We start from the raw sequence: 25,011 nt of genomic DNA, 5'->3' as shown, positions 1-25,011 counted from the left end.
GAGCATCTTTGCACTGTCCTCATGAGGATTTTCCCTTGAATGCAGGTGATGCAGCAACCATCTTTACTTCCCACCCTAAATGCTCTTCAAGGCCAGCACACTCCTATGCCTGCTCAAAATATTGGATTCCAGCACCCTGAGTTCCATCAGCCTCCACTTCATATCACCTCCCAGATACCTCCGAGCGAATTCATCTCCATGGGACTGAGTCAGCCAGCGTCATCAAGCACCCAGGGGGTGCCATTCCCTACCCACTCCATACCCTTCCCTGAGTTCCAGCCCATCACACAAGATATGCAAGCTATGGACGGAGCCATGAGCAAGCACACTGGACAGAATATAGATTTTCATTCCACAGGAGATAGCAGCTCAGCAGGTGTTCCTGAGGTGACACCCGGTCAAGTTTTGGCTTCCCAGGAGACATTTGGAGAGGGAATGGGTGAGAGGAGACTTGACATGACGATACCCCCTCATCCTACGCCTGTTATTACCCCTCAAGTAGATTGCAGTGCAAACAATACACCAGTGTCCTTGAAGGAAGATTTTGAGGCTAGCAAAGATAAGGAAGATGAAAAGGAAGGCAGCAGTGCTCAGACAAACACTGCTGAGGTTGTGAAGCAACCTCCCGTGAGAAAGATTTCCCGCTTTCAAGTTAGCATTGTTCCAGAACAGCAAACAGGTAAATTATGTGATCTCTTTATTTTTATGACTTTGGACTTTCACTCAAGTAATCCTTAGCCTTCATAAATGTAAATAACCTTGCTATGTAAAGAATAGTAATGGAATCAGGGTGGCAAAAATCAGTCTGTATTCCTCATTTGTGTGTTGTCCTAACATGAAATCTATTGCATTTTTGATTAATTTTATAATTCTCAATTGCATAAAGAATATGTTATTAAATATATAGCCTCAGAAGTGTTAACATTTGAACCCTCAAGGAACCAGTTTTTGGCCCATGCTGATTCTAAGAAAAGCTATGTAAGCAATGACCGAGAAACACCTGACAAGAAATGCGATAAAAATCTACTCAAACAAATATGTAATTAATATCAAAAAGATTCTCAGCCCATTAATATTAGTTCAGATGTCAGATAATTAAAAGTTAAGCTAATTTGTTTGGCTTAAAGGGGTTTATTTTTAATTTTCCAAGATACCGAAACAATTTCACTCTACAAAGAAACTTAAAATATTACTTTTATTTAGGGAACACCATAGAGATCGCAAATTCAAGGAGCCTTGGCAGTTAAGGAAGTAAAAATGATCTTAAAAAATTGTTGATTTGCTGTGATTTGAGACAATGCTATAACATTGTTTAAATGCATATAATCTAAAATAATTGAAATCAACTTATACATTAAGTTATTTTAAATAAATAATAAGTAAATAGTGTGATAAAGTCAGCTTTTCTAATAACATAACTACTGTTAATTAGTTGGTAAAGTGATCGCAGTTGCAACTAATGGGTGCAGTAATACAGGTAAACACCTGTAAAATTACATTAAGCAAAGGATATGTCTGCTTTTCACAGGGCCAGAAACATTTTGAAGCGCACAGAAAATGGAAACGTTTTTAGTATTCCTTTTTATTGGAATCTCTGTGTACATTTTTGCCCTATAACTTGTTTAGAAAGTCAGTTGAAAATTGATTAAATATGATGAGCATGACAAATTTTGGAAGGAAATCTTTGGGAGAGGTGCTGTCCTCATTTCAGTTGTGACTTACCTCATTCAGTAGTCACTAAAACTCCATGCTAGGAAATGAAGAAAAATTTAATGCATACTCTATTTAAAATGATAGCTAAAGTGAATGCACCATTTATTTATTAATTAGCCTGACAAAACTGCCAAAATGTTAGAATAACTACGTTATATTATGAAGAAAAAAAGTAAGGTTTATTTTTTCTTAAGATTGCCATCATCCCTCCTCATATTTTGAAATAAGTTCATCAGCTCCCAAAATAGCCTAAATTCTGCAGTAATTTTTTTTGCAGTTGTACTTAAGAACAAATAAATTGATTTTAACTCAGCTATCACAGAGAATACTTTTTGTGAGGCAAATATTTTAGGTGTTAAAGTATAATTATATGCAATCATGGGAGAGCAAGATTACACTACCACCTCTACAGTTTTAATTGTGAATGATTTTGTCAGCTTCAGAAGTTTTATTGTGAAGAATCAAAAACCTTTTTCTGTGACTCGAGCAAACAAAGGACTGAATTATCGCCAAATCGGATCCTGCAGAATCAAATTGAGCATAAATGATCAAAGGAGGGCATGGCAATTTGGGAGGACACGGTCCTCCAGCGTTTGCAGACAGTTGCACCTTGTCCACATAAGATGGCCTGAGATCCAAGTCGTCCCAACCATCCCAACCCTCCCTATCATGACGCTATCATAGAAGTAACAAATCAAGGTGACTAACCTCTCATGCTTCCAAATATTCAGCATGTGTGGCTTCTATACCTATATGCCATCGTGGGCTATAATCATGATTATATAATGGAGATTTTATCCCTATTTTTCAAACTCTTTTCGAAGTGTAGAGGAATAAGATTTTTCATTAAAGAAGCATATGCAGTTGCTCGTTCAGGTAGGGCTAATACAGAATAATGTTTTAAAATTCTCATCTGAGGCAGTTTTGTCAATATATATTACTTGTGCAGAAAGAAAATATTTTCTAGCGGATTAAATCTCCATAGCAGCTAACATTGGCGTGAGAGAGATGGGATTGGAGTGGATTTGAGGGGAGAGAATGTCTCTGGCAATGACCAATGAAAAATCTACTTGTCAGATAATCGGCATTATCTTAATACTGTTTTGGACATAATTGCCATAGTTGTGGTAAACAATAGTTATTATTCAATGGCAGAGCCAGCTAAGAACAAAATCGTAATTTACAATATATGAAATGTTTATTTGCAGTAAAACCCATGTACCACAAAATATATGCATAATTTATTTAACATAAATTATTTTGTTATTTTGGTGAGGAAATGTTGATTTGCCAATGTTCTTAAAATGATTACAATAATATCAGAAGTTGAACATTAGAAGTTGAAAATTCATGTGCCTACGCCATATTTTATGAGATCTTGTAGCATATATGGAAAATGAAAGCAAAATAGTGAGTTAAATGTGAATGGATATACCCGAAAAATACATATTTCAATTAATTTTCAGTTGATGTTTATCATAGGTTGATGGTTTTGAGTTTACTACAAAATTTGATTTCAATACAATGAATGATTTTTAGTATGATGTAGTTTTACATATGAGGGGCATAAGAAAAATTTCTATTAAAACTTCTAGTGTTTGGGTGAGAGTCATGTGAAGGGTGAGTAACGAAGTTATCAATTGGGTAACATAGTATTTCATTGGTAAGCATTGTATACACGAATGCTCCCAAAATATGTCTCTGCCTTTGAAATAAAATGATGTTACCTAAACGCACAAATGCAAAATATTTAGGAAGTGTTCTTATACTAATAAGGCCAGTCATTGCCGGTTGATAAGACTTTCCCCTTTTTGTGAAAACCTGAAAATGACAAGTGTAAATTCAAATCCTTTCTTTTTGGTGTGTTTGTGAATAGTTATGAATAAATTAAACTATTTCTGAACCTCAATAGATTAAACATCTAAATACTGTAGAGCCTAAATACCCTAAAAGACTTTTTATACTATACTTAGCTATGTGTACTCTAGAATTAAAAGTTAAATTGTACAGCTGTCCTCTTTTACCCATCAGTCTGTTTAATACAGCTTGGTATAAGTAACAGATTGGTCTCTAATATGACTCAAGTCAGTATGCTTCCTGGATCCAATCTGGCTCGATTTTTTGACTAACCAAATTCTTCTAAGCAATATTAAAATGATAAAGCAATTGAGATTTCTTGGTAAACATGATCAAATTTAAAGCCATTACTGTAAAAAGCTTGCTATTTTTTGCTGATCATTTTTACAGAAATGCTACCATGGCACTTATTTTTAAAGTTCATTAAGTGTTATGTATTTAAAATGAAGTCTGTCTAAGAGTTAATGTCTGAGAGTTTTTAAGGTGTCAATCCTATAGCCATTATTAATTTTTATGGACTCTATACCGATATTTAGGTTAACTAGGTGACCATGAACAGGAGTGAGAATTTGACAATTTGGAAATAACATTAATGTTGTCAAATTCTAACTTCCATTGATGGTTATCTAGTTGACTGAAATATCGGTATAAAGTTCTTAAAAATCAATATTGTCTATAGAATTGACTCTCTGCAAACTTGCATTCGCCTCTTGTACTTGAAACCCTGCTGTTTTGTAAGTTACATAAATTATTGTGAAACCATTGAATCTCAAGTCTCAAAAGTTGAGACTTTTTCAATGCTGTCATTGCTCTCCAATATGTACTTCTCTTAACAGCTCCGGAGAGTGGGGAGGTTGGGCATTCTGAGGGTCAAACAGCGGTGAATACAGGCCAGGTCAGTGTTTCAGCTGCGCAGTCCCAGAGACCTTGCGCAATGGAAACGAGGCGGGGTAGGTTTAGTGTTGTCACCCATCCAGATTTGACCCTCCTGTGCAACTCTGAGATGCCGAAGCCACCTGTTCACCCCCCTGCTGATCCAGAAGACGATGAGGATGAAGGTGTGGCTGAAGGGAAGGAGTCAGATGATGAACTGGTGGGTGTGGGGAGGATGCGCAGTGAGGAGAGGTTAGCGTGGCGTGAATCTACATCGCCAAAGCGTTCGAAAGCTCAGGTAAGACCACCTAGTATCATTCCTGTCCATGTAGCTGTTGACTGTTGCGAGAAAAATGATGAAAATATTGGTTTGTTGAGTTGGAATTTGAATGGAATGATGTGGGATATGGTGGAGTTTGGACACTTTTGGCATGAATTTGCTTCTGGACGAAATTTGGAGGCAGATTCACTCTTAATCAAAGTGAATGGTGTGCGTATTGAGATGTAGGTGAATATGTGCATTTAATTGAGTCCCTTGATCAGACGCACTTATGAAAGGGTAACTCGAGGAATTTGTCATTGTGTAACTGATTATTATTCCAGAGACCCTCTTCGTTGTTGACTGCTGTTTGTAATGTAACTTCACAGTCTTAGGGTGGAAATTAGAGAAATTCATATCATTTGCTGATCCAAAAATGGAAAAATAATTCATTTGTGTTAATTATATACCTTTTTATTCATCAAAACAATAAGTTAAAGTCATTTTAGAAGGAAACAAATCAAGGCATCAGTATATGCTTTAATATAATTTCTCATTGCATGTTCTACCTTGTAGCTTAAATGCTCGATTACTGAGAAATGGTTGAATTACTCTGAAGTGAAATAATTTGCAATTTTAATAATCAGGAGACCACATGGTCCAACAGCTTCCTCCATCTTTCCTCAGCAGCTATTTGAGCAGTTTATAGAAATAATGTTGTGATATTCTTCAAAAACCATATTTTGATTATGAGTGGCTCTGCTTGTGACTTGCCATGACATGTTTTCATACGGAGTGTTATAATGTTACTTCAATTGTGATAATTGATCATATTTAATTATTTTTAAGATGCCCATGTCATTTTTATTGTCTTTATATCATTTGCCACTATGATAAACTCGTGGGTCAACCTAAATGTTGAGCATTGTTCCAAACAATATCTATTCTCATCCATTCAACAGCACTCCAATTTTATAAATGCTTGGAGCTTGTATCTGGTGGGCATGAAGTGAAATTGATTTTTTTGTGGATTGGCGGACATTTGAATTGCATCACAGTTGTATGTAGTGCAAGATTACTTTCATTACAAAGTGGTCTTTGTTGTTGAAGGTGTTAGAAATATTTAATCAATGACCTTTTTTGTGTGAAAATGTTGAAATGCTAGAGATTATTGGTTAAGCCATTAGCTGAGTCTCTTTAATGTTTATTTTTTAATGTCTGTTTCCACATTATTGCGTATCATTACCTTTGACATATTCCATCATTCACTTCATAAGTATTTTTTTTAGTGTTGGTAATATTTGTTTAAGAGATATTTATTGCATGAGCATTTTTCAAGCCTATTCATAATTCTGGTTATTTATTGAAATATTTCCATAGCCTCAATTTTATTATATATTGCTTTCAGTTTTATTATTTAAGGCCACCAATAGATTAGTTTTTTTGAGATTGTGGGATCGTAGGGTTCTTTCTTCTTTTTTTTCTCTTTCTTTGACGTTGACTGCACTGCCAAAATTTTGCTATTTCACTATGCATATATAATTAAAATATCCTGATGTCCGGGAAAAGAGATATTTAATCATGTGAATGTGTTTGATGCAAAGTAAATTTATTTTTGCTACCAATAGATATCAGTGTGTAAGCTTATTTAAAAGGTGCAGTGAGGATTTTTTGTTTTACATTTAATATTTTCGTTGGTGATTTATTTATTACAAGTAATCCCTTTAATGTAATGTGTATAGGTATAAAATATATACATTTATGATGACTTAAGGCTGTTCTCATTATGTGTCTCCCTTATGTGAAATTTAATGTTTAATTCTAGTTCCATTGACTTTTAATTCGTAGGGTATCTCTTTATGTTTCCTTAGTTGGAAACACTATTGGCTTGATTGTATTTCTTAAATGATATGGGGCATTACATACAGCGAAACCCCAAACATATTTCATTGTAATATTAATTTTCTTGGTGTTTATATTTACTTAAGATATTCCTCTGATTTCATGACTCCAGCTTCCTAAGATTAGCGCCTCATAAAATTAACCACTTTTACCAAACTAAAGAAATAGATGTTGTCTGAAAATGTCCCAGACTGATGGCTTAAACCTCTCATCAAGAGCCAGTATCAGTGATTTATTGAGTTCAGTTTGTGTAAAATGTTTTGGTACTTTTTTCCAATATTGTCATCTTAATTAGCCTGCAATATATTGGGAGTTTATAATTCTATTTCCTTATTAACGAAGTTTCTGAAGAACCTTCCTGTAAATATTCAGCAAAATTAGTCACATCTCGGGCTTTAAAAATATACCTTTCATTAATGCCAAATATAGAAGATTGTATAAAACCTACCGTAGATCTTAAAAAGAAAGGTAAAAGGTCATTTATTTTTAACTCCAAATATCCTAACTTATCGACTACATAATTTATTAGAGATGCAAAATCTTGTTCTATGTCCTGTAAAAACCATTCATCATCAGAAAATAGTATTATTTTCTGATCACCATTCTGATCAAAAGATGTTGTTAGATAATCCTATTATTGCCTATACTATAATTGCCATTACTATCATGGTGTTTCACTGCTCGGAGAGACAGATCTTTATTCAAAAAGATAATTGTACATTTATTATCTGAGGATTTATATATTTATGGTTAATTTTATGTTCTCACTGCTCACCAACTCTTAAAAATTGCCTGGACTCCAAGAAATAACAATAGGAACAAAATGCATTTGTTTTCAATCATTGGAAATACTTTTTTATCCAATCTCAAGAAAATTATATTAACCATAGGGATTTCAGTGTATTGGTTTTCAGTTACACGTAAAATATTTCTAAAAGTTTCTGTTTTTAGTCTTGGTCGCTAGATATTTCTTTATTTTCATTATATTTTCTGCAAGGTCCATTGTTAACACATAAATGAATCTATGTATTCCGATATCTTATGTTAATTTTTTATTGGTACCCACAACAATGTATGGATTAATTTTTTCCCGGCTAATATTCGCTATAAATTAAGTTCCTACCACATGGGAAGTAAATAAGACACACCACATTATCTGAAGCAGCAATTTTGCCATTTTGATGTGATAATTTTTTATCATAGCAGCGGAAGGATAAAATGTGGCATTGGCAATAAACAAATAATTCTTCTTTCAAATTTCAAAATATGTAATAAACAATGAATTGCAGTTTACTGTATATCATTTGAAATCCATAAAAGTAACTCATGACTTAGAAATATTTTATATCCATGGTGAAAATGAAATTAGTTATTTTTCTCAATTTTATTGGGATATGGTGTGACAACATTAAATTCAGTTGTGTCACTGTCCAATAAAATTGTGAAAATTTGCTAAGTTAAATTATTTGATGAACTTGAGTTGAAATTTTATTACCAGATAAGGAATATTTTTCCAAAATTAGACATCCATGGATAATTTTCATGAAAGTACTTGCATATTACTTTATGTCACCAGTATCTAAATTTAAGTGGTGTGTTCATATGCTTTTCATCCTAGAAAAATTGCCTGGTGAATAGTTAGCAATTCTTTTAATTTCATTAACTCGAAAAAATTCAAACTTATAGTTTTTCCATGTTTGATTATGCTCATGAATACTCATGGATGGAAAGAAAGGTCTATGTTATGTTAAAGGCAGATTAATTACTTGATAAAGGATGCTTGCCATACCTATTGTTTCATTTATAATTAAAAATAGTATAACCATTCACCAAAAATTAGAGAAATAAAATAACATTTCTTACTTAACACTTACTTACTTACGCCTCGTTGGCATACCTATAAGAGTGCCTATAATGCATTAGTTGAATTGAGCTACGCCAACTGAAATTTTTTGGCTGAGACTTAGTTCCCAATCAATTAGATTAGTTCTAATTCTTATCAGGGTTGCATTATAGAAAAATGTAACAAATTTTAAGTCTTTGTGACCACTTATATTCATTTTTCATTTTATTGATAGGGTTATATTTTTCACATTGTATTTAATACAAGGACCATTCATTCGGATAATTTTTATTACTTTTACCAATCTGTCTCATTTCAGTAGTTAATTTTAGAACTTAGATCACTCTGTGCAACAAACCTTTATATCATAATCCTGTTTTGTAATCTTATTGTCCAATGATTTGTTAATAATTTTGTATGATTAATATAAAAATGAACACAAGGGATTTAAAAAGTATCAAATCGTTAGATGAGGAAAAGTGACTAACAAAAGATATTACTGTGATTCTTGAAATGCAATTATGTTTAATGTTGTATGTTAGGGGTACCTGTTACACAGTACAGGTTGGGGATTTTTATGGCAGCCCCTGGAGATGGATGAAACATTGAAAAAGGAGTTGTTGGGAGCAATCAAGGGAATATTATACGATGATGAAGGGAATATTGCCCCAGGAAATCTGTAATTTTATAATTGCAATTATAATAATCAGTGATTAGAGATGAAATATTCCATGCAGAGATCAGAGCAGGGGAACACCTTTTTAGTTTAGGGCAGGGATGTTGGGAAACCTTAAATAAAGAATTTTTGAAAGGAGGTAGATGCTTAGTTGTGAGATTTTGTAAAAATATGCGAGGGCTAGCTGAAGGAATAATTACTGGATGATTTATATGAGAGAAAGTCAACTGGTGTAGCCATAGTATGATCAGAAAATTAGAGAGAAGGATAATGCTATGATAGTTAGAAAGAAAAGAAAATTCATTTTATGCATTTGCAATCTGGGAGCACATGCTCTCAAGTAGTCATAGGGAGAAAGAACTAAGCAGTGTATATGAACAATTATTGGAAATAATTAGAAAGTTTTTGAAAGAAATACTTACTTGAGAATTTGTATTAAGGGTCGCAAATTATTGAATCAGCTGAATAAATATTTCCTTAGTGAAAGACCCTGGCAACCTCTGGAATGTTACCTGTAATGAACTTATATTTTCATTGGTAGAATTATTATGTCCTCTGAGGAGTTACCGAGCATCTGGTCTAAAATATAGTAATGGTAAAAAAGAAGATAAGTGGAACTTACATAAAAATGGGATAATGTAAACTGTTAAAAATAATTGGAAAATTGAATGAGGAAGTAATCCTGGAAATGATTATTAAAGCATAAAGGAAAGATAAATACGTATGAATAATCAAATAACTAGAGTCAGAATTTCATTGTACTCTGGAAACCTGTCAAGAAGAGCAGGTCAGTTATACTATGAAATTTGCCAAAGCAAAGAAATTCTAAAACATATGTGGAAAAATTTGCCAGATGTGAAATTGAAAAAAATACCAAATACTGTGGACCCTCACTTAACAAGCACCTCTCATAACAAGTAATTTGCCTAACTAGCAAAACAAATTGTATAAAAAATGACATGCTTAGCGAGTGACATTTTTATTATGGGTGATGGGGAGAGGGTAAATCCAGGATCTTGGGTCTGCTACATCTGTCTGTGTTTAACCCTCATTCTGATGTAGAACTCATTCTTAATTTAACTGCTGAATATTACTCATGCAGGAAATAAAAAATATACCAAGACATAAACAACATACTCTTACCATAAAAATACATTATTTTTTCTCATTATAGTTCTTAATCCCCCTATGTTACTTGGAAAGGGCTCCAGAATACTTTTAGGTAGAGCATTCCAATCTCCTATATTGTGATCAAAAAAGGAATGTTTTTCCTGTGTTTAAAATATACCTTTGCAGCTCAATTTTAAAACTATTCTTTCATTATCAGATAATAGGGATTTTCAACCTTTCTGAAATATCTTTCCATTCAGCATCCCCAATGTAAGATCTGTATATACACTTAAGGTGTGCTTTCTTCCATCTTGATTCATGTATTTCCCAGCCCCATTTTTTCAGCACTTTAGTAACATTAGCCTTTCTTATCAAATTTCTTATGAATTTTATTCAATCGTTTAATCTCTCTGCCCATATAAATTTCTCAAACAGACTTATTAAGATTCTGGAATAATTTGTGCTCACTACGAGAGGTTCCACTGGATGAAAGATAACACTAGAAATTTAGTAATCAAACTGAAAGAGATTCAGGGAGAATGAAAAAATTGCATGTTAAAACTTTATTATAAGACATAAGGCCAAAGCACCTTCATATAGATGGAGAAATAGAATTGAATGAAACTTGTATTCAGGGATGCTTAGAGTGTGGTGAAAGCATTATTGTGGTTGTTGTTGGAAAATGTAGCAATTTACAAAAAAGGCCCCTTAGAATTAATCTAGAAGTTGGTAGAAATTGAAGTTGTGGTTTTTTTGGGGGAGCTAATTCATGGTTTATATAGGTGAAGCCAAGTTTTTAAATAAAGATAGATTATTTTACCAAAAATGAAAAATATAGGGCATTTAATGTTATATGTGGCGGAGTGCTAAGAATTGTGAGGGTGTAATGGTTGCAGGATCATGCCAATCACTGCTTAAATAAAGTCGGATTTGATTAGGAAGGTAACGAGAATGCATAACACCATCACACTAAGGGCATTAATAGAATATTTGACGTGTGATTAAGTTCCAAAGAAACTGCGGGAGATGCCGCAACAGTAACTTTTAACGGAGTCATCCGCTAATGTGCATTTCAATGCAACAATTTCAGAGTGTAAAAATCATTCGCCTTGACTGGGATTCGAACCCAGACTAGGTAAGATAAACGGTGAGTGTGAAAATATTTTCTTGACCCAAAATTTAGGTAGACTGAATTGGAGTAGATCTTACATGTATTTGAAACCTGTAAATTGTTAGACTACTCAAGTAAGGCATCACATGAAGAATTGATGCATGGTGTTTCACTGAAAACCATTGAAAAGTATTCTAAAATATTAAACTGGAGTAATAGATATTTTATTTGAAGCCTGTAAAATATGTAGAAAAGACTGCAAAAGTAAGGTAATGCATGGAAAATTAGCATGGTTAATATTAGGGTGGGGAGTAAGGTTTAACTGTCCATTTCACCAGTGAAAAATAATTTATACTGAGGGAATAAAATGCAACAATTTCATAGTGTAAAAATTATTTGCCGTGACCAGCATTCAAACCCGAATCTCTCAATGTCTGGCCAAGTACTTAAGCCTGTTAAGCTACTGAGGCAACCTCTGGCACTGTCACGGCATCTCCTGCAGTTTCTTGGAATTTGTCAAAGTTAAAACACCATAGTGTTTAAAGTTGGCTTTAACCTTGTGGACTGTGGCGCATCGCGCACGACTACAAATGCCTGTAACATCTTATGTACCATATTTCATCACAACATCTTGTTCCTCTAAGCCCCCAACATTTCAGAGTGTAAGAGGATGCCTCGCTAGCTTAACTGCCTAAAGGATTCGGCTGTGCATCAAAGGATCCAGGTTTAAATCCCGGTCAAGGTGAAGGGTTTTTATGCTCTGAAATTTTTGCATTGTAATGAACATTTAGCAGATGACTCCATTAAAAGTTACCGATGTGGCATCTCCCATAGTTTCTTGGAATATGGCTGAGGAAATAGTTAGCTAGTCATGAGACGGGGAAGGAATGAAAGTTGGTTGGGAACTTTATAAGTCACTTTGATATGCATAGAATTTTTTATGATAAAGTATTAGATAGCCACTGAGATTAGAAATTATGGACATTTTTGAGACAATGAAAGTAGTGGTAAATCTATAAAAGTAAGATACAAGTAGCTGAGCTAAACATTAAAGTGAAATGGAATAAGTTAGAGGGAGTGAAGCAGTTCGTGTACTTGAGATGATGCTCAAACAAAAATGAGTATACTAGGAAGGGCATTGAGAGAAAACAGTAGAATCCATCTTACCTGGTCTTGTTTTTGCCAGCTAATGTCCATCCTGCATCAGTTTTCTTTAGGATAAATCATATAAATTATGTAAGAGTTATCATTCTGAAAGTAAAGAGACTAAAGTAATTTTATAAACTGTCATCAATTAATTTCCCTACCTTTTACAGTAATTAAAGTTGCTAAATTTAATATTTGTTTTACAATTTATAGTCTTGTAATGGTATTCTGCATGTTTTCTGATTAACTGGCCATTCGTTTGTTAGCCTAGAACCTGGGGACACACTGGCTGGATAAGTGGGAGTCCACTGTTTTTGCTTTAGCAAAAGAAGCATTTAGATGGAAGTTGTAATTACAAAGAACCTTGTGGAAATAAATAAATAAAGAGAAAGCATGTGGACAGAAAAAGGAAGGTAAAATCTGGATAGATATTTAGTTGTAGTTGGATGTTTAAGGTAGGGATGGAGAAGAGAACATTGGGTGATCAGGGAAGAGGAAGGTTAAGAAAAGGCAAGTTTTGTAAAGTGGAGGAAAGTTGAAGAACTTTACGAATAATGTAGAGTGAAAGGAATTTATGAAGAGCTTTATAATAATATATTTATGGGTATTTATTTTTAGACATATTCCAAACCACACATTAATTAGTAGACTGAGCATTACTAATAAAATAATTTTATGTGAAATTGATCTGTTTTATCGAGAGAAGATCCCAGGTTTATAAGTGAATATAACACATTTGTACTTAATGTTAGAATTGGCTAAATTATTTCAAAAAGTTAAAAGTGTTTGTCTTGGACCCGTTAAGGATACTCGAGTGTTTTGCATGGGTTCATGGATGGATTTAATTCATTCTTTCTTCAAATCAATTATTCATTTTTTATCAGAATAATAGAAGATGAATTTGTCAGTATTGCCTTACTCAAACTCTGTGATGTTAAGAAAAAGTATATGAAAAAAATTTCTTTCAAAATTTATATAAATGGTTAACCAGCAAAATTTAGTTCTATTAATGTTAAGTTCTCACGTATTGAGCATTTAAGTGTTACATTTATTTGTAAATTTAAATCTAAAGATTTACCTAGAGAAATAGGTAGTTTTCTTCAAATATGCACTTCTTATTTTTTTGAATTGATATAATATTAGGTAATGCGAAAGAAATATATGACTTCTTTGCCCCATCAACTTATTATCATAGTAGTGATTTTTGTCATATTTATTGGGTGGGGAGATTATTTACTAGTCCTAATTAATTTACTGTAGTTTACCGTTAGGGTTATTTTCTGAATAGTGTAAAAATCAAACAATTTCAATTTATTATTATCTATTTTATAATTACTCTTGCGAAACTGGGAATCACCAAGAGATTATTTTTCCAGATTTCACAGGGGAAAAAATATGTTCATTTGTGTGATTATCTATAACTATGCCTTAAGGTTGACTACACACAATTTGTTTTAAATTTCTAATTTTTATATGCCCTTCTTTTTACGGTAATTAAAAAAAATTGGTGTATTGCAGTTGGCTGGAAGGATTAATTTATTATTTTGTGTACCTTTGCTACTTTAATTTGCAATATGTTTTGAAGCCTTGGTTTGACTTTGTTTTTATTAGTTTTATTCTGAGTACAATGAAATATATAACTATGCATGTTTAAACAGTTTGATTCTTTTGAGTGAAAATCATGATATCAAAATTAATTAAAAAGTAGTTGAAATGCAAATTTTGATAAGTGTAACTGTATAAAGTTAAATGATTTATATGCAAATCTGCTCATGCAAGCTAAAATTTCTTGCCAATGGCTTTGATTTGGTCAGTTCCATCACTTTATCATCAAGATTTTTCATGTTTATCCTTGTCATCTGCATGGTCTTCAAGGAACATGCAGTTATTTTTGGCTTGTAAATTTTATGAGGAAATCTTATGGCCTTTACCGCTAGCTGAGTGTTTCATTTTTTTATTTATGGGCTTAGTCAAGCTTAAGCAACTCAATTTCCGGTTCCTCATGGCAGCCTCCCCAACCATTACTCCCTCATCCTCCAACTCAGACGTTGCGAGCAACTCCAGCTCACCTGGCTCCTCCATCCTGGCACTCATATCAGCAGTCTCATCAGGAAATCGGGCACAAGCCACACCATATATCGCTTCCTCAAAATGTTCAAATGTTTCCTCACCACCACCAACATCACCAGTCGAGGCCCACCCCCCATCCACAAGATTACACCTTGATGGATAAGAACCCAGAGCTGGGAGTATTTAGCTATTGGAATCCAGGGGATGATAGCTCATTGGAGGGATATGCTCAAGCTGGCATCAAAGAAGAATCCCAGAAGATTTGGAGGCACTCAATGTCCGGGGAAGAAATGACTTACACAGTGCCCATGGCACCACGCTCACCCGGACCTGTGTCGCCCACTAAGCACTCTCAGCTTTTCTCACATGTATCACAAGCACCTTCCCTACCCCGCACAAATAGTTTAGGGGATTTCCACAGAGCAAGCAACCTAGGATTCGGCCCATGCTCTCAGCAGCAGGTGTATGTCACACCTCCAAGGCACTTTCCAGCCAAGCAATCCCTCTCAGTAGACTCTGGCCATCCCACGCTCCAGAGGTGGGTTAGTTACAACGACCTGGACCACGTTGGCTGGGGTCCTCCACTCTCACCTGGTCCACGGAGGAGGATCCTCCCTGAGCTCCCCAAGTCTGCCAACTGCCCCCCATCTCCCACACCACTGACTCGTTCGTCCTCATTACTCCATCTCCCGGAGCAGTCTTCAAGATTCCACCGTTCTCTGAGCACCGGGCCCAATTGCAACGATCCGGGCCAGCTCCCATCATTCAAGCAGCCCGCTCAGTCACGTGGAGCCTCCACCCATGGGAACCAGCACATCCATCAGCTTCACCACACAAGAAATATCAGTGGAGATGAACCGCGCCACCTGCTGGTCGCAAGGTTGAAGCAAGCAAAAAGTATGGGGAATCTTGCCCCTGGTCAATCACTTCCGGCCAGCCTCAATATGAGGGAAGAGCCATATGGGGAATGGGGGAAAGATCATGGCACCTACCTTCAGGTCCCATCAACTCAAACGGAAGTGCAAAGCAATTCTTCCCACTACCACACTGTTCATGCAGGGATGAGGTCCGATAAATGGTTGCATCTCAATTGGGACAAGGGGAGGGAAACAAGGCCATTTTCTCGTAGCCGAGAGGAAATCAGGGAAGTGTTTGGCCCTGAGGAGGACATTCAATTCTGTAGGGGGATGAATTCCAACAATGGCAGCAGTGGTAGCAGTAGAAAGAGGCAGGAGGAGGTTTATGAAGAAGTGTGGGAAGACAGTGAGAATTCTCTGCCTCCTCCCAATCTTGGGTTTACGCCTCTCTCTATCCAGCGTGATCGTTTGGCAAGGGTGCAGTGTAGGGGTTTGGCTGAAAACCTCTCTTGCCTTTCCGATGGCGAGGAATTGAGACGCTCTCGTGGACGGCCATCGCCCACTGCTAAATCCATGGGAATCACTGCTGACCTCGGAAAGAGTTTGGTAAGACAGCCCTTCCATTCAATAATGGTGGATTGGAGTTGGCATTTGTTGGTGGAGGAGCATTGTTTGTTTATTATTCGGCTGGCGAGCTAATGGTCCGAAGTGAAAATTGAAAATCTGTGATACTTGAGTCTAGTCTTGCCCGTTTGGCTTGTATTCATGCCTCCATCTGGGTGAAGGGATAATCAGAAGAATTTGACGAGCGAATGGCTTCTCTTAGTACTTCCTGAATCTTTGCTTGGATGTCTCTTTTTCCTTCTCACTCTCTCATGTTAAAGTCGAGGATAATTTAAAGAGTGAATGTATGAGCTCTCTCTCTTTGTTTTATGTCCTCGTTGGTAACTACCCTGGCTTCAAAGGATGATTTCATGCACTGGGTATGCTTAGCACTGGTTTAATTGCAAGAGGAACTGGCTTTCTATTCTCTTCTGCTCTCGAAAAACTCGGCCATCTTTAGTACCGTCCATTGCCTGCACTTTTTTGTCATCAAGCTTAAGGCTTTTGCTGAAAAGCTTGTTATCTCTTGACTTAGCAGTCTCTCATCCTCTTTCATGTTATGTCTTTTAAAATGTAAGACCCCTTCAACTTTCCATTACTAGACATTTTTCCTGGGGTACCTTTTTTCTGTTATGTTTGTCACAAAGCATTCATGGTTAAAACCATTGTTCCATTCATGTTATTTTCATCTTGAAACAATGAATTATTTTTTTTCTCCCTCAAAATTGCTATATTTGTCCATCTGTAAAGGTGTGTTGTACGAAAAAAAATAGCTCTCTTTCGAGCAGATAAGTTTGGGATCTGTTCATTTCGTCCCCCCACACACTGTCTCTCTCTCTGTCATTCAGAGGCCGTGCCTATTCTCCCGCCTAACTGTGGCCTTCCGGAAGTTCTGCCTGGCCGTGGTGCACTTCTTCCTACCACCTCGAATCCAGGCCCCTCCTCCTCCTTCCTCTGTGCTCAACCCATACTACGAACCCTTGACCGACCCCCAGGGTGGCAACTTTTCACCCCCCTCCCCAACCCTTGGTAACTCGGGAGGAGGAACTGACCATTCTAGCCTGGATCTAGCTGGAGAGCAGCAACTCCCTATCTCACAGGTGTGTGTGGACGTGTGTGCGTGAGTGTGTGTGCCTCTGTATGTATGACTGTATGCAAGCCTACCCACCAGGGCCGTGGAAAGTTGTTTTTGCACACATGGCAAATCTTTCAAAAGTGGGTGCTTACTCAGTAATATTTTTAATAGTGTTGCCCTTAATTTTTATGCTGAGTAAAAATATTTTCTCTCTTTTGTGCTTTGTGGAGAAACATTTTTTTTTTCCTTCATTGGTGTGTGTGTGTTTGTGTAATATCACCTTGACACCATATTACTGTCGCAACTCAGGGTTAGTGCTGCAATTACTCTTCAAAACTGGTATATATCAGCAGTGTAGTCTTGTTTATATGTATGTCGAAGAAGGAAAATAGCAAGAATTAATATTTTTGCTTCTTAGAAATTGTGTTACTTCTCACTGAATTTGGATGATCGATTAATTTTTTTTTTCAAATACCTGTTCCTGATGCAAATAATTGTCCCAACTCCAAAGCAAGTCTAAATTAAATGAGAAACGGTTTTGATGAGAGTCACTCCACTTATGGATTTTGGGCACTTGATATGCTTCTGTTAGCTACATATTTCTATTAAGATTTATTTTAAATCATTGTTAATACAGAAGGTAGAACTTGTTTTCTTAATGATTGTCATACCAATGATTTTATTGATTAGAATTAAATGAAGTAAAATTTCAGTTACTGGTCAGTATTTAATGTATAGTTTTTCAATAGTGCATTTGAATTATACACCCACTTTTCCAACCAGATGGATTGTGGATCAGAACATTGTCAAGGGTTAAGTGGAGGGATCAAAGCCTAACTTTTAAGAATAAGCATTCAAGTATAATGGTAATTCATATGCTTACTCCTTTCTATATATTTTCAATTTAAACTCCTCCTGAGATTTTGAGGACATACTTTCTAAATCCATAAATCCCTGCCGAGGAATAAACATAGCTGAAGATCTACTTCACTAGCTTCCTTTATACCAACATTCCAAATTATCTGTAGGCATGATTAAGATTATAAGATGATTCCTAAGATCTTAAAAGGTGAAGGTTTCCAAAAACTACAATCCCGTTCTTATTATCCTTTATAAGGTACTAAGTATACATGAAGTGAAGTTCCTGACCTTTGTGGAATGAAACATTTCAATGAACCAGTTAAGTTTTGGCTCTCATCCACCCTTCTCTGTCTTCTCTTTCCCATATCCTTTCTTGGATAAGATTTTCGACAGACATTGTGCCAGATTTATGGCTTAAATTTTGGAATAGATGAGACCTGGCGTTAATAAACCAATATTGTATTTCTGCCATTTGTTGTTCTTGTGATGATCCTCACCGAATTCACTTATGATGATGCTGGGTGAAAGTATGTGGAGGTTATTAAATGTGAATATACATTAAGAATAATGTGACATTATATTTAATTGATAAATAAAGAATCACCAACCACAGTAATCAATCAGAATATTGGTTTTATATTCAGGGATATAGCTCGCATTATAACCAGCCCTAAGGCTTATAGTGACATTTGCCCATCAAGGGGGATATCACTCCTTTCCCTATGCCTCCTATGGTTTCCCAGAAAGATCTGGTTCCCAAAAAATCTACATCTGATGTGAAGCTGAGGGTACCTGGAGTCTGGTATTCCAAATCTCCCTTGTACATTCCTAAATAAATTAACTGAATGCAAAATGGTGTTGTTTTCACTTAGTTTCAATCAGTTTGGCGGGATGCATTGATACCTAATGAAGGTCTCATAGTGACACTTATTGTATGATGAGTTAGAAAACAGTTTCCATGATCATATTTTAAGATAAGCCTGCCAAGATTAGAGCTGGAAATATTGAGTCCTAACCTGCTTTTATTCATGGTGATCAGGAATTGAAGTGTTGAAAATCAGGGATGAGGAAATCAATAAAAACCATGAATAAATCAGAAAACTTAGTTATGTTATTGTTATGGGGCATGATATTTTTTTACCAGCAAAATAGTGGAAAATGGATGGGAAAATACCTTCACATCTTCCTTTTAAACTGAAAATCTTTGGTTAATGATACCTCTCCCAAACCTATCCTAGCAGAATGCTTACTGTGTTAAATTTTTCTCATTTCTCATGTTTCAATCATTGCAGTCAATGTCATGGAGAAGTAATCAAATTTTCCTTTAAAAAAAGCATAAGAATGAAATATTCACATTCCAAATATTTTTCCCCTCCTGAAAGAATACATAATAAGCATTCCTTTTGTTGATCACCCTTTCACTATATATATATATATATATATATATATATATATATATATATATATATATATATATATATATATATATATATATATATAGTGAAAGGGTGATCAACAAAAGGAATGCTTATTATGTATTCTTTCAGGAGGGGAAAAATATTTGGAATGTGAATATTTCATTCTTATGCTTTTTTTAAAGGAAAATTTGATTATTTGATATGTATATATATATATATATATATATATATATATATATATATATATATATATATATATATATACATATACATATATATATATATATACATATACATATATATATATATATACACATACATATATACATATATATATATATATACATATATATACATATATATACATATATATATATATATATATAAAACGTGTTTCACATTTGTAAGAATGTACATATTTTGATAAATAGTGCTTTTTGTTTAAAATTATTCTCTTGGAGGGGGTTCCCATCTAAACATAAATTAAAAAATTAACAGTAGCCGTTATTAAAGCTGGCTAACATACTATTTGATATTTTTCTGTGAAATTCACCACATTAGGTTTTGATGCTCTTTGATTTTAATCTGTTTAAATGCTTCTAGATGTGGTAACATTATTTGAATGAAGTCTTTCAGAATTCTCTTGGCAGAGGAAGAGTAAGGAAACATTTGGCTTATCTTTTTGATTCACAAATCTTGTCATGTCAGTACACACAGTGTGAGTTCTTCATCACCTTGCTTCATCTTGTCACAGTAATCTGATGGAAGACAATGAACGTAATATATTTGCCCTGTGTGCTGAAACAGTTAATTATGGCTCTGGTTCCATATGCTGTCCAGGTGGCTGCCCAAGTCTGATGGTGCATTAGCCATGCTGTTGGTTCAAGCTTTTTTTATTGTTCTTGTATTTTTTGTGCATATTGTTTTGCCTGTGGGTGGGCATTCTTGAGACACCTAAGGGAGAGTGCGACTGTCAAATGTCACAGAGTTGTCACCTATATTTCTCTTGTTCTTCTGCAATGCCTTGGTCTGTATTGCCAGAAAGTTGCTGCTTTAATTAGACTTATATAATATTTAAAAGTGCTGCGTGAGTCTGTGTTGTGTGAGTTAATGATATAGCTGAACACAAATGCATGATTGTAGATCATTTGCAAAATATTTATCCATAAAAATAGTGAGTCAAAGATTTAGTTGGATCCATGAGGTTACTAGGAAGCAGTATTGTTGGACTGAAAATGATCTTGAGCATTTTGAGATGTTAAATATTTTTAAATAATTTTTTATTTTATGTTGCCCAATTGTTTCACATCTGAGGTGTATTCCTTGTTGCCTCAGGCATTTATGATGTCATATCACCCACAATCCCCTTTATTTGAAACTCCTCTATTTTCATCAGAATGCCAATAAATAAGAATAATTGTGGCATCTAAGGAGCGTATGCAAATTATGGTAGAATTTCTGGATCACCTTTGGAAACCCATTGATGCCAGGGACTTCCCATATTGCAGGTCTTGATCACTCCTATCTAGTATTTACTTTTCCATGTTTCATTATCTCTTTGTACGATTAAGTGTCCAGCTTGGTGCAGCTTCTATAATACATACTGATCTGATGAAGATTCTTTGTCTTCTGCAATATTAAAAAAAAAGTTAACTTCATAGGTCTGTCACTTTTCGACCAAAAACTTTTAAAGTTAACTGGAACCACTTAATGTAGTAATCTTAAAGGTTTTCTCAAAACTTCCGGAGACCATCTTGAAATCATTTTAAATGAGAAAATTACCCACATTTATTGAATGTAACATTCATCATTCGATATAGTGTGCCATCATCAGCTATTATTCCCAAAAAAATTCACTGGACGATAGTGTTAATGTAACTGTTGATAATTAGCCTAGGTATTGCAAAGAATGTAATAGGCGTAGTGCCCATGGTCGAGCCATGAGGTGTAATTGTTGTCCAGTCAGTGAAAAGCTTATCTCATCATTATTCACATTGCATTTTTAGATTAAAAGTTAAAGCATATTTTGGAAAGTCAAAAGTAATGAACTTCTAATATCTGGAAACTGCTAATTTATCCATTGTGATTATATGAAATTTTCCATGAGTTCGATAGGCCTTGTATTTCATTTTTTCTATTTCCATTGCTTTTTAGTTACCCTTTGTCATGTCTCGAAATAAGCGTGTAGTAGGAAATTGCATGCAATGATCATGTTGGCACTGAAAAGTTGTGATGTCACACCTATTTCACTTGTTAACTTCTGGACCTCAAGAAAAATCTTAAGTCAACCATATTTGTGGTGTTGTGTTTGCTTATTTCTATAATGCAAAGTATTTGCACATTAAGACTTTGTGAGTGTTTGTGTGCCACTGTTAACTATTAGAATGGGAACATATTAATCCAACCTTCTGAATCTTTTAGATGAATGTTCAATTCTTCATAAAGACACTTTTATCAGCAAACCTTTGATTTAGGTGTTCAATAATGGAAGTCAGAGTTTTTAAACGTTGTTGCTATAACTGTTGGTGGCTAATTATGTAGGGGTATTAATCAATGGCATTAATTGGATTGGAACCTTATTTTAGCAGTTATATGTATTGCATTGGTTAAATGCAAATAATTACTCATAACTTTTTATGCCATTAATAAATCATCGACATTTCTGTTTGTCTTGAGAAGTGGTGTTATAGGCTTTATACCTTGTGGATTCTCCATGCTTGAACTGATTAATGTAATTTTCCACGCATAATATCCATATTTTGCCTGCAAAATTTTGTCGGTAAAGTAGGAAACATATTATGAATGGTAACAAAGATGTGATGAAATGAGTTTCCTTTGGGTAAAAAATGATATTTTTACATCTATTTTAGGCACTTATAATAGTATAACTTAATACAGTTTGATTAAAAATAATAATAATTTAAAAACTGTTTTAATCGCTGAAACTGAATTGAATGTCAGTCTTCACAGCACTCCTAAATGATCATTCGGACATACATTTTATGTTCATCAGTTGTGTATATTGTATCTTCAAGAGCATCATCTTCATCCTGTACATTATCTGTTAAGTTATGTTGTATGTATCTAATATTCCATGCACAAAACCTGAGCAAAATGCTTGCTAGGAAGATCCTTTTATTGGCTGTGAATATGAATGCCACACCAAGAAAGTGAGGGCGTTGAGTAAATGCAAGGGGATAGCTTGTTAGTTATGTTATGCCTCTGATATGGAACTGCATAAGGCCAAAAGATAATACTCTTATAATATATTTCGTGCATAAGGCAAATTGTATGTTACGATAATAATCTTTATTCATGATTTTATGTTACATAGCACAATAGATTTCGTCATAAATATTAAATGCAGAAAACAGAGTACCTATATACATGTACACATGTATTTATATACATTTTACTTTAATACCGAGTCAGTTTCAAGGAATTCATTGACAGTAAAAAGGCCTATCATAAAAAACAAATCTGCACTTTTCCACAGATTTATTTGTTATGTACAAAGCATTTCAGCTCATTGAACCAACTTCAGGTACAAGACAAGATTCAAATTGTGATACATCATATTTATACATGTTTGAGGAAGGGGGGGCGGGAAAGAAAAGAGTGAGGAGTAAGGTAGGCAGGCACAAAGAGGGGAAATATGAAAAACCCAAAGAAAGAGAGAAACTAAAGAAATTGAGAGTTTTTGAGCAAGTTTATTGGAAAGATCACCTACAAACAATAGACTACACCACTTTTTGGATTTTTCTTGAATGGGGATAAGGTACCATGACTGTGAAATAGCTTTAGATTTTAATTTTTTCTTTAAGAGATTGGTGACAATGTTTTCACTGTAGCCATTGGATACTGCTATTGATTATATGGTGTCCATCTCATGGTTGTAATTTTTTATAGTTAGGGGTAAATTAATAAGTCAGGGTATCATTGATTAGAACACTGACAGTTTCTGGTTTGTAGGGTGGCAAGAATCGGCTGGAATTATAAGACATGCACAGTTGCAGATTAGTCTTCTGTCACTCCCATATATTCGTATTTTCTGCAATGTATGCCCATATATGTTGCCTCTTTACCTAGTGCAATACCTTGCCTTACGTCCCTACTACTTTGACCATGTCAGTCTAAAACACTTCTGAGAAACATAAACTGTTCTACCTGCTCTAGTTTTTGCCCTCCTATTTTAATGTTTGGCTCAGCCTTTTTCTTTCTGGAAAATCACATAACCTTTTTTTCATTCATATTGATTCTCATCCCGTATCCATCATACTGAATTTCCAATTCACTCAGCAATGCTTGCAATCCCTTGGCTGACTGACAAATCAGAGCTTGGTCATCAGCAAACCTAACTGATTTTACGTATTCCCCGCCCACTTTCATTCCTACCTCCAATTCTTCCCATGCCTCTTTAATCATTTCCTCCACATGTGCGTTAAACACCAACAGTGATATTGGGCAACCCTTCCTAACACTGCCCATCCCAGCTCCCCATTCCCCACTCGCACCTGAGCAGTCTGAGACATGTACAGGTTACAGATTAGCCTCCTGTCTCTCCGATCTATTCCTATTTTCTGCTATATACTCCTTAGTTTTTCCCAATTCACTCTATCGAATGCCTTTTCAAAATCTATGAAACAAGCAAATACGTCCTGATTGAATTCTATGTTCCTCTCGATTAGTGATCACATTGCTGCAAAGGCATCACGCGTACCTCTCCCCTTCTGATCATCCCCTAAGTAATCACTTCCCCTACTTTCAATCCTTTTGGTGATGATCTTGAGAACAACTTTAGTTGCGTGGGATATCAAACTTATTGTCCTGTAGACATCACATGATGTAGCCTTTATCTTTTTTGGAATATGAACCAACACCAATCTCACAAAGTCTTCCGGCCAGATGCCTTCCTCATAGATTCTACGAATCAGCCCATGTAGCCTCTCCCTACAACATTTTTCTAAGCCTTGTAATAGTTCAGCCGGAATGTTGTCTACCTACACGGCCTTATTTTCTTTCAATACCCTTAATGTCTTTTCTATGTCAAACCTTGCTGGCATATGTTCTTTACCATTCAGTTTTTCTTTATATTCCTTCCATCTCTCTTGGATATTTTCTGGCTCAACTAATATTTATCTTATCTTTGATATTTTTCAACTAATTGCCCTTCTTACTTTCCAACAGGATTTTAAACTTATTGTATAGCACACCAATTTCACCCTTCCTGTGCAAACTTCCCACATCCTCAAACTGTGTCTTCCACCACGCTTCTTTTGCTCAATATGTTACCTGCCCCTGTTTTTTATTAATTCTTTATATTTCATTTTCTTTATCTCTGTATTTATATTTTTCCACTTTGAACACTCATCTATCTTTCTTATCAGCTCATCAGTGATCCATGGTTTCCTTGTCCCTTTCCCATTAACAGGTTCTATAGTTTCTTTTGTGGCTTTCGATATATTTTTTTTTATATATTTCCTTTTTTTTCTTGATAGTACTTAGATCTTTTCCCTCCATCATGATTTTCTCTACAGCCTGCTTACACTCCTTCCTTGTCAATCAAGGTAATGCTTCTGTATTCTATTTCCTAACCCACCTCCCCGTTTTATCTATTTGAATTGGATGTTTCACTTC

General features: G+C 35.0%; 1 protein-coding gene across 5 annotated transcripts in view; it reads left to right on the top strand.

Moving 5' to 3' along the window:
* Positions 1-25,011, top strand: part of Wnk (Wnk kinase) — a 128,344-nt gene that overhangs the window by 86,398 nt on the left and 16,935 nt on the right. For 2 of the 5 annotated variants that reach the window (XM_071594360.1, XM_071594359.1), the window contains 4 exons: positions 46-679; positions 4,407-4,741; positions 14,461-16,023; positions 16,869-17,120. In XM_071594360.1, coding sequence (XP_071450461.1) covers positions 46-679; positions 4,407-4,741; positions 14,461-16,023; positions 16,869-17,120 — 2,784 coding nt within the window. The remainder of the gene's footprint in view (positions 1-45; positions 680-4,406; positions 4,742-14,460; positions 16,024-16,868; positions 17,121-25,011) is intronic. The other 3 variants (XM_071594362.1, XM_071594361.1, XM_071594363.1) reach the window with 3 other exon arrangements.

This window comes from Hetaerina americana, unplaced genomic scaffold (genome assembly GCF_022747635.1).
Source record: "Hetaerina americana unplaced genomic scaffold, ioHetAmer1.1.p SCAF_6, whole genome shotgun sequence".
NCBI classification, from domain to species: domain Eukaryota; kingdom Metazoa; phylum Arthropoda; class Insecta; order Odonata; family Calopterygidae; genus Hetaerina; species Hetaerina americana.
This window is presented reverse-complemented; position numbering and strand designations above follow the sequence as displayed.